A 16,725-nucleotide genomic window follows, 5' to 3' on the forward strand; every position below is an offset into this window, starting at 1 on the left:
ATCTGTGAACAATATGCATACTGCAAAAATAGTATGGAAGTATGCCATTCCAAAACATCCTTGTTCCGCTTATGCTCGGAAGACTAAATATTTCATCGCCGCTGGTTAAAGGGGGATGTCATTGACACACATACATGGCCTTGGGTCTGACATAGAGACAGAGAAAAGCAGAACAAGAAAGGGAGGACGAAGAAAGAAAGAGAGGAAGGGGGAGGTGGGGTGTAATTGAGGGTTGTTGGTGTGTTATCAGTGGTCAGCGACAGTCCTGTGAACATCCCCATACATTCGCCCATCCGGCTCTCACCGGAAAGTGCCTCTTTTTATTGCTTTTGACAATAATGATTCCTGTCTGTTGCGCACACGAGTGTGTGTCGTACGTGTGCGAGTGTGTAGTCGCACCAGTCAGGAGCTATTTTTTGCAGCCATTAAATTCTGAAAGGTAAAAATAGCCAAAGTGTGCCAAAATGGAGGGAAGCCCAGGAGAATATGAAGGAACCGATGGATTTAAAGCAAGAGAGAGAAGAAAAATGGAAGATGGGGAAGTGGGGGGGGGGGTGAAGAGTATTAAAACCACTTTAGATGTGAGGAGAAGGAAAGGAAGTGGAGAACAAGAGATCATAATAACATATGACAAGGTTAGGACTTAAAGGAATTGCTCAGCTGAAAATGAAAATACTGGTATTGTTCACTCACCCTCATGTCGTTCCAAACCCATATGCTGTTCATTTTGTGTGGAAAAATAAAGGGAGATATTTTGAAGAATGTATACCATGGGGATGTAAAAAAATCTTGCCTGAACATATTTTCATGAAAAAAATATTTAATTAAATAAATGCTAAAAAAAAAAATTATAAACAAATTTAGGCATCACAACAACATAATATGAATAATATGAAAAATAGTATAATATAGAATAGTATAACAAAAAAATATATATATTCATTTTGACATTTGCTAAAGATTTTTTTAAATTCTAATAATAAACTTAAGAAATGAAGACAAAATAATATAGAGAAGAATATGGAATATTCTTTTAAATATGAAAAATTATATTAAATAATTTAATATATTTTGTCTTCATTTCTTAAGTTAATTATTGTATATTGTATATACTGTATGTCTATTTTAAATATTTTTTGGATTTTATTATATATATGTTGTCTGTGTGTGTGTGCGTGTATAAATAAATTATATTTTTAAAAAGTATATTAAATATTGGTTTGTAACAATATGCGTTTAGTAAGAATGTGAACTGTTCGTTTAAGATCAAATGGCGGCTTTCAAAAGCTGTTTAAGAGGAGTTTAATAGCAGGATATATGAGAGGGGTTGAGGCTCAGAGATGAGGGGGATTTGTAAGGAGAGAGAAAAATGAAGAAAGTAAGAAAGAGAAGAGAAGAGGAGATAGAGGGTGAGCAGTGACCCAGAAAGCAGCAGCTCAGTGCTGACACCTCACACACACACACATACACACACGGCACTCTCAAATAGAAACAATTAGTCCAGATCTCTCGAACGGCTCTCAATTAAGGCTGAAGAGAGGGAGAGAGGGATGAAAACACCAGTGAAAGAGGGAGAGAGTGAGACAGGTGCAGAGAGAAGATCCAGCCAATGTGTTGAGTGAAGAGGACAGTAAATCAATGTGTGTGTGCCAGAGAATGTGAGTTTGAGTGTTTACAGGCCTGTTCACACTGAGAGCTGCTCTAAACGCGACGGGAATGACTGGAGAACTATTCACACAAAGCGCGACATAAAAAGATTGTAAAAACACATGACTGTGCTTTAAAGCAAATTACAATCTAACATTAAATATACAAACAAATCTGACATGAAACATTGATACCAATTGATACCAATTTACTTTGGTTTAACATAAAATACAACCCATCTAACAAAGATTTTACATGTTTTAGCAGAATATTCGATTTGTCTGACAATTGCATCTCTTGTAATGCAAAACACAACTTACAATCTCACATTTTAACATAAAAAAGATTGTAGTTGTAGTTCTTTCCTAAATTGTTGAGATCAGCGGGTCTCATTGGATCAACGGGTGCGTTTACATGACAGGTTTTCAACTAAAAATTTTACTTTTTATGTGTTTTGGCCATTCATTTACTTGAAGACGGCATTTTGGTGGCTTTAAAATTATATTGTTATCATCTCAGTGTAAAACGTGAATTTGTCAAAATTTGTTCCGTCTTTTTAGTGCCGTCTACTGTGAAACCACGGCCCATGCCAGTGCTGCCACCTTGTGTAACAACTGATTTGTGCAAAACCTAGTCAATGCGCATGTGCGACCTCTGCGTACAAAGTACAAATATCAAATGGTGCGCATACAGTGTACTATTCTGGTGACAAAATTTGCGTCACACGCACTGTACACCGACCCTTGTGTACACATAAAAACCCAAGTATACTTTAAGTGTGTGTATGCAGACAATCGTGCGTGAAATCTGCATATTCACGAATAAATCATGACTTACCAATAAAATGTATACTAAAATCGCAGTTATAACAATAAGTTATAACAATATCCAATTATAACGATATAATTGGAATTACTTTCAGAATTATTTTATGTTATGAATTATGAAAACATTGACAACCATTCAAAATCCACCTGACATTAAAGAACAATTAAAGTACATTTATAGCAACAGACGACAAAACTGCAGCATGCTTATGATTAACTGAACATTAATTGTGTAGACGCCATTATATTTATCGTTGTACTTATCCTTATTGGTATCATACTTAGTGTGAACAGGCCTTAAAGGGATAGTTCACCCAAAAATGCTGATTTTGTCATCATTTCCTCACTCTCAAGTTGTTCCAAACATAGATATGTATAAGTAGATGCCTCATTAGCGACTGTTTCTATGGGCCGCTACATGTAAGCGGTCCACCATATTGGAAAGGTCAATTTAATGCCATTTACCATAATTATCAATGAATAATCGAAGATGCCACAGTCCTGCACAGGATTGACGTCAAGTTGACTGTTGATGGCGGACTCGTCTACATGCTTGGAGCAGTCAAATGAGGCATCAACATATGGCTCCAAACCTGTAGGACTTTCTTTCGTCTGTTGAATGCAAAAGATGTTATTTTGAATAATTGCCGGTAGCACAACTGGGTAATGAGAGGTCTGCATACAAGGAGTTTATTTGAACTAGTTTTGAGGGTGGCACACGGGGCATTCCTTGAGGATCTTGGGTCTTTAGAGAGCGTTAACATGAGAAAAGTGCATATTTGTAAATCAGCTGCTGTCAAACAGAACATGTGCAGTGCGGTCTGAGGAACGGGGCTGATATCCCAAACTCAACACTAATAATATCTACTGCCTACTAACGGTTTCTCCTTGTGTTTCCTCTCGCTCTCAACTCTTACTTTCTGCACTTTACTGCTCTCTCTGTGTGTCATTTTCTTGGTGAAGGGAAGGAAAAATGGTGGTTCTCTCTCTCGCGATCGGATTGGCCGAGCAGGACGACTTTGCCAATCTGCCAGACCTACAGGAAGTACCGCCCAGTCAAGAAACCCCCCCTGACAAGAGGTATCTGTCAGAGTGTGTGCATGTGTGTGTGCGTTGAGAGATGCATTATATATTTGACCAACCCACTGCAAGCGGTTGAGCACCTGCCAGAGAGCACGGCATTGTGGGTAATACCCATCATAGCATGGATTTGCCACAGGCTCAGGGGCAGCATTTACAAACACAGCGGTGCGTTGCATTCTCGCATGCTCTCTCTTTCAAATCGTAATGAGAGCCAGTAGTTTCTCTCAAGCTCTGTTCCAAAACACTAGTGAGCCGTCATGCTATCGACTGCCAACATGGGCAGCCAAATCTCATAAGTGAGTTATTTGTAGTGCACTTCATAGGCAGCAGCTCTGCATGGCAGGTGAACCTCACAAAAGAGCTCTACTCATGAGAACCGACTCTTAATTGACTGCGATAAAGTTTAACATTAGCAAATTGGTAATCTAATGATATGATACTCTAATAAACATTGGAAATACAAAGCGTGCACAAGTTTTGGGTAAAATAGATTTTTAGTATTGATCTAACAAGTATTAATGCTAGAAAATGGCACACAAGAAGTTTACAAATAGTTTGATGTTAGCACAGGGGTCATCAAACTTGATCCTGGAGGGCCGGTGTCCTGCAGAGTTTAGCTCCAACTTGCCTCAACTCACCTGCCTGGAAGTTTCAAGTATACCTAGTAAGAGCTTGATTAGCGGCTTCAGGTGTGTTTAATTAAGGTTGGAGCTAAACTCTTCAGGACAACGGCGTTCCAGGACTGAACTTGGTGACCCCTGTGTTAGCATGTTGCTAAATATCGATAATGAGAACTACAAAAGGAACAATTTTTTCAATTAATTATTATAGTAGGATATTAGCATGCTGTCATGTTTACATATTCTAATAAGCCTTAAAAGTATGTTGCACATACAAATTACAAGTAAAAGTCGATTTTTAATTGGACTGAACTATTTTATTGATTCTTTTATTCTTTTGTTTGATGAAAGCATGCTACTATAAGCTAACAGCACAATACTCAGCATAAAAATACATAGTACAGACACGTTCTGACTCAAATTTTTAACTACTTGTATTTCAATGATTAGCAAACTACAGAAAAATGGCACTTTCAGTTGATTTTATCATAGCAAGGTTAGCATGTTATCATGTTTACATTGTGATACTCTAATAAGCCTTAAAAGTATGTTATACATACAAAAAAATTAGTACAATAGTAAAATAGTGAATCTTTTAGTTAGATTGAACTATTTTATCAATTATTTCTAGTATCGACGCTCTATTTACAAGAATACTAAAATTCTGTTTGAGTTTGATGATAAAATGCTACTAGGCTAACAATGCTATACTCAAATTAGCAAATGCATAGTACAGATAAGTTCTGAATAAAAGTGCATTTTTAACTATTTATATTGCAATAGTTTGATGCTAGCATGTGACTAAATAGCGATAATCATGAGAACTACAGGAAAAACAGAACTTTCAATTGGTTGAATTGAAGCATGACATTAGCGTGTTGTTGTGTTTAGATTGCGATACTCTAGTAAGCCTTAAAAATGTTTCGTATACAAATGAGTAAAAAAGTTGATCTTTTTAGTTAAATTTAACTATTTCATTAATTATTTTCAGTATCGATGTGAAACAACTACTAAATACTAAAAAGATAAAATGCTACTAAGCTATCAATGCAATACTCAAATTAGCATAAAAATACATAGTACAGCTAAGTTTTGAATAAACTTGTGCATTTTAAACTTATATTGCAGTAGTTTGATAGTGTTGCTAAACAGCGATACTCATGAGATCTACAGGAGAAATGACACTTTTTCAGTTGATTATAGGATGACGTTAGCATGTTGTTGTGTTTACATTACTATACTCTAATAAGCCTTAAAATATGTTTCTCATACAAATGAGTAAAATAGTTCAATCTAACTAGATTGACTATTACATCAATTATTTTCAGTATCGACGCAAAACAGCTGTTTACAAGAATACTAAAATTGATTGTGGAAGAGTTAATGATAGCATGCTGCTAAGCTAACATCGCAATACTCAAATTAACATAAAAATACATATACGGACAAGTTCTGTATAAAATAGCACATTTTTAACTAATTATATTCCAATAGTTTGATGTTAGCATGTGACTAAATAGTAATACTCAGAAGAACTACAGGAGAAGCTGTACTTTCAGTTGATTTTATTATAGCATGACGTTAGCATGTTGTCGTTTTATGTTTGTTTTTTTTACGTTTTATTGTGATACTCTAATACGCCTTAAAAATATGTTGAACATACAAAAGAGTAAAATAGTCTGTTTTTATTTCAATTAATCTTTTTTAATGATACTTTTAGTAGTGATGCGCAATTTACGAAAAGTTTGATGCTAACGGCATAATACTCAAATTAGCATAAAGGTACATAGTACAGATTGATTTTATGTACATTATATAGGATAGTTTTTACTGTTTATATTCAAAATTTTCTGTCCCACTTTATATTGTGTCTCTAATACCTGTGTACTTACATAGTAACTAGATGTGTGTATGTAACCATAGTGTAAGTACACATTGGTACATAGTATCTACAGCACTAATGTTTGTGTAACTACATATGTAACAACCCACTGAATGGCATGTGTAAGTACAAGTGTGTAACAGGGCATTGGTAACAACATTTTTTGGTAATGAAAGTACAAATGTGTAACAGGACTAACCGCACTTTTTTGGTAAAGAAAGTGTTACACTTTATATTAAGTAGACAATTCCTATGGATTTACCATGTAAGTACTCTGATGAGGGGCGAGTAAGTTAGGCTTTACATATGAATTGTGGTTGGTGTCCAGAATGTTACACTTTATATTAAGTGGACAGCTCCTGAGGAGTTACCATATAAGTACACTGGTATTACAGTGGTGCACCAACTCGAGATCCAACTCCTCCCACTTTACATATGCCTAAACCTACCTGAAGTGAAAAAGTGTTGTTACCAATGTCCTGTTACACATTTGTATTTACACAAACCATTCTGAGTGTTGTTACATGCGTTACAGAAATATTACAGCTGTAGATACTATGTACCAATGTGTACTTACACTGTGGTTACATACTACATACACATCCTACACACTTACTATGTAAGTACACAGGCATTAAAGTGACGTGACATACGGCCAAGTATGGTGACCCATACTCGGAATTCGTGCTCTGCATTTAACCCATCCAAAGTGCACACACACATCGTGAACACACACCCGGAGCAGTGGGCAGCCATTTATTCTGCGGCGCCCGGGGAGCAGTTGGGGGTTCGGTGCCTTGCTCAAGGGCACCTCAGTCGTGGTATTGAGGCTGGAGAGAGCGCTGGACATTCACTCCCCCCCACCTACAATCCCTGCAGGCCCGAGACTCGAACCCGCAACCTTTGGATTACGAGTCCGACTCTCTAACCATTAGGCCACAACTTCCCTCAGGGACACAATATAAAGTGGGACCAAGTTTTCAACACGTAATTACATATAGTTACCTTCCACCATCTTGAAGTATTCACTTAGCTTGTCACACTGTTTTCTTTATGAAAGATGCAATGCTGCCTTAGATTTGTGTCTAAACGAGGTTTCTTTAGGCTGTGTTATTTTCCACCTACCTTGTGGAACAGGGAGCGCGCCGGATGAATGCTGTCTAAGTAGGCGTCTTGCTATTTTGGAAGAGCGCTTCAGAATGGCTGATACTAAGTAAATGAACAAGCTGTACATTCGGCTGTATGTTGCTAATAAGTGCTGAGCTCATTAATCATGCTAATGAGCCTCACCTGAGGCTAACGTCTGTTTGAATGCCATTGGTGGCTGTGTGGGCCAGAGCTCAGCCAATGAGCTGTGAAATACAGTCACTTCCGTCACGCTGAGATGTGAAATGTTGTGATCTTGACTGCATGTCTTGCGAGTGCCTTGTTTATTTCTGTTTTTGGCATTTTTATCCCTATTTGTTCTTCTTTCATCCTCTGACTTTAGCGTCAGATCCTTTTATCTCTGCTCTCCTTGAATACGTCAACCAAGTTCACTGTTTTTCTCTTGTCTGTTATGCTTTATGCTGTATATTCGTGCTCTCTCACTAGGTGTCTCATTAGTTTTACTCTAACGTATGCTCTGACGTATGTTTCTAAATGAAAACTACTGTGCAGTATGCAGCCTAAGTTGCATGTGAAACAGTGTGCATTATGAACCGATAAATATTTCAAACAGATTGCTGCATTGTCACATGACCTCATTGAATTCAATAAATTATTATTTACAGAAATATGTACAGTATATACGCCAAAAAATAAAAAACTTTAAATTTACGTCTAATGATAAATTAATGGTAAAAAAACAGTTAACACATTTAAAAAACAAAACAAAAAATAACATTTAATATTTTGATAGGTATGTGCTAATAGATATGTATTAAAAACCAAGAGCAGAATATATATATATATATATATATATATATATATATATATATATATATATATACACACACACACACACACACACACACACACACACACACACACACATATATATATATATATATATATATATATATATATAGTGTATACAAAATAAAAAATAAAAATATAATATCTATAATTGTATTTAAAAATATAAATATAAAAATAAATGAACAAACATGAAATATATTAAATTAAAATATTATTTAATTTTAGTGTTAATATATTAAATATATTAACATTAAACATATACGTTTAATATAGTACTGTATAAGTACATATTCAAATATATAATAATAAGTATATATGTAAATATTTCATTTTTTGTTGTATATAATCTTTATTTCTATATATTATAATTAATATAATTAATTATTATAATTAATCATATTTTATACATGAAATATGTATTATATTATATATCTTTAGTTTCATATATTATAAGTAAGTATTATAATATATTAAAAACATTTTTGTTCAAGTTTACATATAACGTAAAAAAAAAAAACATATTACAAAATAAATGTAAATATGGGTGTTTTATAAACTGGATTATTCAATATCAATATTCAATATAATTTCAATATTTTGTCCCAAATTATAATTATAAATAAGATAAAAATCAGAATATGTCAATTGAAGAAATTTTTTAAGCGACATTAACCAGTGATTCTCTTTTTTGATTCATTTTTTATCAGAATTTGAAAATGTGAAGCATTTTTTTGCACAAACTTGGATTAAAAAATAAATCTAATTGAAAAAATAACCATATTTATATGTATTATTTTAAATATTTTATTAATATTATATTATACTCATAAAAAATAATTATGTGCAAATAAATGTGTATAAAAATATACATCTGAATGGTTATTTAAAAAATCTACTTAATTTTAAATTCAATTATTATTTTTTTTCAAATTCTGATTAAAAAAAAAAACATTAAAAAGGGTTGATGTTGATGCAGCTTCTGAATATTTTGTCTCTGTAAATGAAAGATTCAGTGCAATGCATTATGGTATATCTTACACTTAAAATTTTCTACTGTACTTCTTAAGGGAAAATGAGTATGCATTCAGAAAATTCACATATTGTGCTCATTATGCATATGATAGGAGCAGTTTTATAGTATTAGTGTATTAGAAATAGTGTATGGTATTTTGAACACAGCCAGTGTGTTTGTTTTGTTTTTGTGTTTGTGTGTGTGTGTGTGTGTGTGTGTGTGCACACGTTTGGTGAATTGCTCAGCAAGGGTTTTATATTATTTTAATTCATGCCTGTCACTTACATAAACATTCATTTATTAAAAAGCATTGCTCTCTAGATAACACACAGCACACAGTCTGCCTTCACCTCTCCAGGGAAATCCTCTCTGGCTAACCAGCGATCATCGCACAATATTTTTCCGCTGGATAATGGCAGTGAGTCACAGGCTGAATTAGTTTTTGATCATTTAGAGGGCCGACGAGTGATCGCAGCTAAATTAGAGAACGCAGACGTGAGTGTCTCTCTCTGTGTGCCTCACAAACAGCTGCTGTATGGCGTTATCGGTGTGATTTAGTGTGTTTGGTGGCGTGCCAGTGAGAGGAGGGAACTGACGCCGTGGTCGAGGCTAATTTACAGGCCTCTGACTGAAGTGGCGTAAGTCTCCTGAGACCGGCGCTGACACACACTCGGATGCCTCTTTAAACGCCAAGAAAAACATTAGGGGTCGCCCTGATCACCATTAAATTTATACACACTGATGCAGGAGTTCATTATGATGGAAACACCTGTAGTTCCTGTGCTGCTAGCGCCTCCTCTGGTGAAGAAAAGTATTGTTGCTCTCAACTTAAAATACAATACACAGTACTGAGGATAGATATATATATATATATATATATGTGTGTGTGTGTGTGTGTGTGTGTGTGTGTTTTAAATAATATATTATGTATTATCAGTTATTGAAATATTTAATGTATCTACTTAATTGTGTATATGTGTGTGTGTATATGTTTTAAATATGTATTTGAATATATATTAACAGTTATAATATATATATTACAATAAAAACATGTGTGTGTGTGTGTGTGTTTAAAATAAAAATTATTGTTTATTAATAATGTTATAAAGAATGATTAATTACGTAAGTATGGTTTTATGTATTATTATATATTATTATATGTTATTACATAACTTTTTAATATTTTTACATGCACCTTAATACATTATATTATATTATATCTAAAAACTAACAATATTTTTTGTAAAGTCTATATATATATATAATATATATATAGTTTTGTAAATTTAAGGTTAATGCTCATACCCTAACTAAGATAAACATTGTTTATGTGCATGGCAAATATTACTTTAATTTATAACGTTCATCTCAGCGGCTGTGTTTTGTTAATCTCTTGTAGTGTAGCTAACTAGCTGCTCAAAATGTTAGCTTTAACTAACAGTGTAACTAGCAGTTTGTATAAAGCAGCCTCCCCAGCACCACTGTACAGTTCAATACGTTTGGTGAACTTTCTCTTCAAACTCCACTTGACTTGTTCAATATTTCTCAGATGTTCCGGGTGGCTTATTTGGTCTTTCTCTCTCTTTTTTGCCTCAGACACGTTTTTTTTTTCTTTTCTCTCGTTCCCTGGTTAATTAGTTGCTGGAGTAAAACTCAGCGCTCGCCAAACACACACACATGCAATTAACTCAGCCAGGAAGAGCTAGCAGACTAATAAGGAGAAGACACAGAGTGAAGAGAGAGAGAGCGTGTCTGAATGGCCAAGCCTTCTAGCTGTTGGCACGTTCTTCTGGCCCATTTGCGGCTGCTCTGGAAGCTTGTGATTACCCAGAATGCCCAGTGAATGAGAATCTAACAGGAAGCGCTCGGCACTGGAGTAGCAACATAGCTGTGCTCAAATATTAAAGCAGCGGCAGATATCATGTGGAAAGCAAATGATCTCGGAGATGGAGATAATGTATTCACACACACACAAACACACACACACACACACACAAACACGCAGTCTTTGAAGTGCGATCTGATATGCTTGTATCTGTATGAAGTGCTTGAATCAGCATGAGCCAGATTACAGCCGCTGGATCACTGAGACGCTGGAATGAATTTGTGAGTGAATCTCACGATGTCTGGGTCATAATCAAAACAACACAAATAAAATATTATTAGGGCTGTGAATTTAGTAAATTAATTGAAAAATATAAAAATATATAATAATCAATAGAAATATATGTTTTTAATTACTTGGAAGAGTGTCTATTTATTTGTTATAAATTATATATTTTGTTGGCTTTTCACAGCGAATAAATGCTGTTTATTAAAAATAAATAATTATACTTTAAATCAATTATCAGTCACAGAAAATTCAAAAATACAGCTAAAAATGACAACTATTAATTCCTTACATTATTTTCATAAAAATTATAGGTGAAACGAAAACTAATGGCTGGTTTCCTGAACATAAAATGTATATTTTTGAAAATATTAATTTATTTATTTATCCATCTATCCATCCATCCAGGAAATTAGTATTTTTCATAAAGAACATGAAGCATATTTTTAAGACTTTATATTATTTTCATGACAATTAAAGGTGAAGTAAAATAATTTTTTTATAATACTTTTTTAAATGGCCCTAATTTATTACAACATGCTATCTTTATTTATTTATATACTTTTTCTTCATAAAAAAAATGAAGCATAGTTTAAAGACTGTTTATTTTTTACATTAAAAGCTGAAGTGAAAACTAATGATTGGTTTCAAATAGGGTTCCGTTATTAATTAATTAATTAGTTTATTTATTTAAATTACTTTTTTATTAAATTCAGTACAACATGCTATCTATCTATCTATCTATCTATCTATCTATCTATCTATCTATCTATCTATCTATCTATCTATCTATCTATCTTTATTTACTTATGTATTCATTTATGTATTTAATTAAGTTGTTAATTAATTTATTTCATTATTGCATTTATTGCATAAAGAAAATGAAGCATATTTTTAAGACTGTTTATTGTTTTCATTATTTTCATGACAATTAAAGGTGAAGTAAAAACTAACAAATCAAACCGGTTTCTGATTGATGGATTGATTTATGACCGTAATTTAAATTCAGTACAACATATTATCTTTATTTGCTCATTTAAATTAACTTAAATTAAATTCAGTACAACAAATACTATTTTAATACTTTAGATTTGCAAATACTGTAGCTATAAATAAATAATATTACTTAATATAGCAGTCATTTTTTTTCACATTACAGTGTGCTACTGAGAAATGCTTAATTATTGTAAAAATATATCTTAATACTGAAAATATGGTGTGCTGAAGTGTGACCCGGACGTGTACCTGACAGGTTTCGTGTCATTCGCTCATGTGTGGTGTGCAGCGAGAGACGTAAAGACTCGTTACACATACTAACACACACAGCCATTTCGCTGTTGATTCAAACGTGCGGCACCTTTCTAGCGAGGCTTTGCTGTGGATCAGGGCTGAAGCTCCCACTGCGATCATGGCATTTAGATTGAATGGATTTAAAAGCACACACACAGAGTATAAATGCTGTGAGACTCTCACCTGTGTTGTGTCAGAGAGAGGATCTTTCTGTTGTAAACCCAGCCGGAGGCTCTCAGACTCTTTATACTCCGTTAGTTTGAGTCTATGAATGAAACTCATTCATGTTAAGTGTTCTACTGTATACGCTGTAGACATTTACACTATTCACCGTGGAATACTAGTGTACTGCATACTTTGCAATATATACTGTATGCTGCCTAATGATATGTATTTTGAAATTTGCACATCATAGTATATACATATCATTCAAAAGATTGGGGTTAGTGAGATTTTTTCTTATGTTTTTAAAAGACGTCTCTTCTACTCACAAAGGCTGCATTTATTTGATCAAAAATACAGTAAAAACAGTGAAATATTATTACAATTTAAAACACCTGTGTTCTATGTGAGTATATTTTAAAATGTAATTTATTATATGATTATTATCAATGTTGAAAACAGGTGTGATGCTTCATATTTTTGTGGAAACCATGATATATTAGTTTTTCAGGATTTTTTGAATAGAAAAGAACAGTGTTTATTTGAAATAGAAATATTTTGTAACATTATAAATGTCTTTACTGTCAGTTTTGATCAATTTAATGCATCCTTGCTGAATAAAAGTTTTAATTGCTTTAAAAAAATCTTACTGAAACCATGGTTATTATAGTTCACTAAAATGTGTTACTTAAAATAAGCTTTAATTGAAACTAAATAAAGTTACTTCTTATTGCAACAAGTTAATAAGGAAAGAATTTAAATTTTGTTTAAAACGGAAGTATTAATTAAGTACTGAAGTACATTGAAGAGCTTCAAAGCAGCATTTATTGGTCACATTTTGTGATAAAATGTGTAGGATTTGAAAGGTGAGACTTTGTTTTTTATTAGAAGTGACAAAGCACAAAGCTCTTTGTGAATATTGGATGGGAGAGTCGCATGACAATTAATGTTTGGTGAAAGCAAATCAGTGTATCTGGCTTGAACTACGTCTGATTCAAACTATATGATTGCTCGATCAGTTCTAAATAATGTACGTATGTTGCATACTGCAATGTTAGTATGTGTAGTGTAGTAGTATGTTGTTTGGAACACATCCCTACACACACACACACACACACACACTGCTGCATGTTGCTCATGTTCTCAGTGGGTGTGATCTGGATTATAATATCAGCAGGAATTAAAACCCCAGTGACAAAAGCTTGTTTCTTTATTGACTGAGTTCAGACTTACACACTCATAGCCTTACACACACACACACACACACACACTCAGCGTGTGGGCGGCTTGTGTTAAACACGTCTAGTGTTGAGCAGATAACAGGACGCTGTGGTTTGTTGCTGTGAATACACATATTGTTGGGGCCATGCATTTGCATAAAAATGCATATAATTTGAATGATTATATAATGAGGTTATTTATGCAACTCTGTCGCAACCCACACACAACAATTCTGCGTTTGAATATGGTTTACAGGCTTAGACTTATATAGCAGCATATATTCAGTTTGTACAAAGGTTTTTCCCTGGAGCTGCTTATGAAGTTAGTCAAATCATTTGGCACCAAAAGCAGTTTTTCAAGACTATTTTCCAGCGTCTCTGACCCTTAGAATTAAACAGGCTGGTTTTGCTGCTGTACCTTTAAGACGTCTGTGCACATGATCTCTGTTGTGATTGGCTGAATTCTTTTCATGTGAAATGATCAACTTTGCTTACTTCAAGTAAGGTTTTAATGGATGTATGTTTTTGATTATGTAATTATTTTAGGCATAAAGTTATGTATTTACATTAGTAATTTAGCAGATACTAGCAGATAGATAGATAGATAGATAGATAGATAGATAGATAGATAGATAGATAGATAGATAGATAGATAGATATCTAAAATAGAATATTTTACTGAAGTCTAAATAAAATCTATAACATCTATAATCTATAAAATATTTTAATAAAATAAATATAATCTAATAATGACTGAAAAATGTAATTTTTTCTAAATAAAATTTTTAATTAATGCACTATGTACGGAATAATACAATATATTAATAAATGAATAAAATAATTAGATTAAAAACAATAAAATTAATAAATGAATAAAAAATGATGTATACATATTCAGTATTTTCATGAAATGTTAATGTTCGACTAATGATTTTTTGCACGTGTGTTTTTTGCAAGAGTACCTGAGAGCACAATTCCTCCAGAAGCCGTCTCAAGCATCAGTTTGATGAACTAGCAGTGTGACTCGAGTAGAAACAACTACTAGTGACAAACAGCTGTCAACGGGAGCTCTCCAGACAAGCCCCTGCGCCCCGGTCAGACTCCTGCAGAGTAATGGAGCTGTGTGTGTGTGTGTGTGTGTGTGTGTGTGTGTGTGTGTGCGGAGCTTCTAGCACTCCACTCGAGTAGATAATCTTCTGTAATTAGCTGTAGATAAAGAGAGAGCGCAGTGTGTGTATAAAAGCAGGTGTATTAATGAGAGGGAACGAGCGGCTAAAGTGAAGAGAACAGGCTTCGTTTGGACGCAGCAGGATTCAACAGACTGACTTTACAAAAGACTCGTAGAGTTTCGTGATTCACATGGCCTGCGGTCTCTCTGTCCCTCAATGGGAGAGTTAGCCTGATGACTTTCTCACTGTTTGCTAATGCTAAGGTGTTGTGAGGGGCTTTTAGAGTGGTGGTTTCTTTCTGGTCCAAGTCTCTAGATATGCCTTGCATCCCTCATTCAGTGTAAGTCTTTGGGATTTTATTAGGTCTGATCTTTCACGCCATGAGTCGAGGAAGCGGGGGAAGAGGGAGGTCGGGGGGGTAGGGGTAGGGGTGGGGGGACTAGGCCTGGGACTAGGCCCGGCTTACTTTTGTGGTCTGGTACACATATGACATAGCTGCTACAAAAAAACATACACTGCTGCTCAAAAGTTTGGGATCAGAAAGATTTTTAATGTTTTTTAAAGAAGTTTTTTCTGCTCATCAGAAAAAAAAACTGTTATTTTGTGAAATATTATTGCAATTTAAAATAACAGTTTTCTAAATAAAGTAATTATATTAAAAACACAAGTCAATTAATAAGCTTGCATTATAAGATCAGCAGTTATATAATTCTTTGCATGTTTGATATGCACCTCTAATTTATGTAATTATTTTAACATTTATGTTTAAAAAACAAATTAATATAATTGCTTTATTTAAGAATATTATAATTGAATTTTGTTTAATAAAATGACTATTTAAAACAACAAATCAATAAATAGGTTTGCATGAGATGAGCAGTTATATAATTTTTTGTATATGAATGCATCTTTAATTTTAAGGTAATAATGTTCAACATTTTTATTTTAAAGTGGTTTAATATGCCATTGTTGTTAATTACTGTATTTAACAATATTATAATTTAATATTGTTTAATATAATTATATAAAAACACAAGTCAACGAATATACTTGCATTATGAGATGAGCAGTTATATACAGTATATATATATTTTTTGCCATGTATCTCTAATTTTAAAGTAATTTTTATGTGATTTAAAATTAAATAATTTTTAATATAATTACTAAGTTTAACAATATTATATTATTTCAATTAGTAATTACATTAAAGATATTGGTGAATAAATAAGTTTCCATTGTGAAATGAAGTTATATAATGTTTTTCATCTTAATTGTTTTAAATATTATTTTTTTATATATATTTTTCCAAACTCTAAACCTCTAACTCTCTAAAGGTGTTCATTTACTTGACTCTTAAAAGAAAAAGAACACAAAAACAGAAGAAAAAGTGAAATATTTTGCATTTATATAAAGTATTGAATTGTGTAAAAAATATTATTATTATTATTATTAAGACACTCTTTCTTCTGTGGAAATCTGAAGGGGATAAAGAGCAGCTTGCATGTTCTGTTTGTTTTCTACAGTAGATTGAAAGGTTTTGTAACTACATGAGACTGAGTAGATGATTTGTATTGGTGGCTGAACTATTCCTTTAAGGATTTTGATGGCAAACTTGGTCTGTCTTGCCCAGGAGCATCAGATTTTAATTGAGCTGTTCTGCTGTGCTCAAGCACATATTAGATCAGTGTGTGTGTGTGTGTGTGTGTTCAGCATGGAGGGCTGCTGTCCAAGAAATTACAACATG

At 33.4% G+C, this 16,725-nt stretch overlaps 1 protein-coding gene across 1 annotated transcript in view; it reads left to right on the forward strand.

Moving 5' to 3' along the window:
• The window catches only part of syt7a (synaptotagmin VIIa), a gene marked incomplete at its 5' end in the record, with an annotated part of 128,191 nt that overhangs the window by 95,278 nt on the left and 16,188 nt on the right, over positions 1 to 16,725 (forward strand). The window contains one exon of the mRNA XM_079411736.1: positions 3,438 to 3,554. Coding sequence (XP_079267862.1) covers positions 3,438 to 3,554 — 117 coding nt within the window. The remainder of the gene's footprint in view (positions 1 to 3,437; positions 3,555 to 16,725) is intronic.

This window comes from Barbus barbus (assembly GCF_936440315.1).
Source record: "Barbus barbus genome assembly, chromosome: 48".
In the NCBI taxonomy this organism is placed as follows: domain Eukaryota; kingdom Metazoa; phylum Chordata; class Actinopteri; order Cypriniformes; family Cyprinidae; genus Barbus; species Barbus barbus.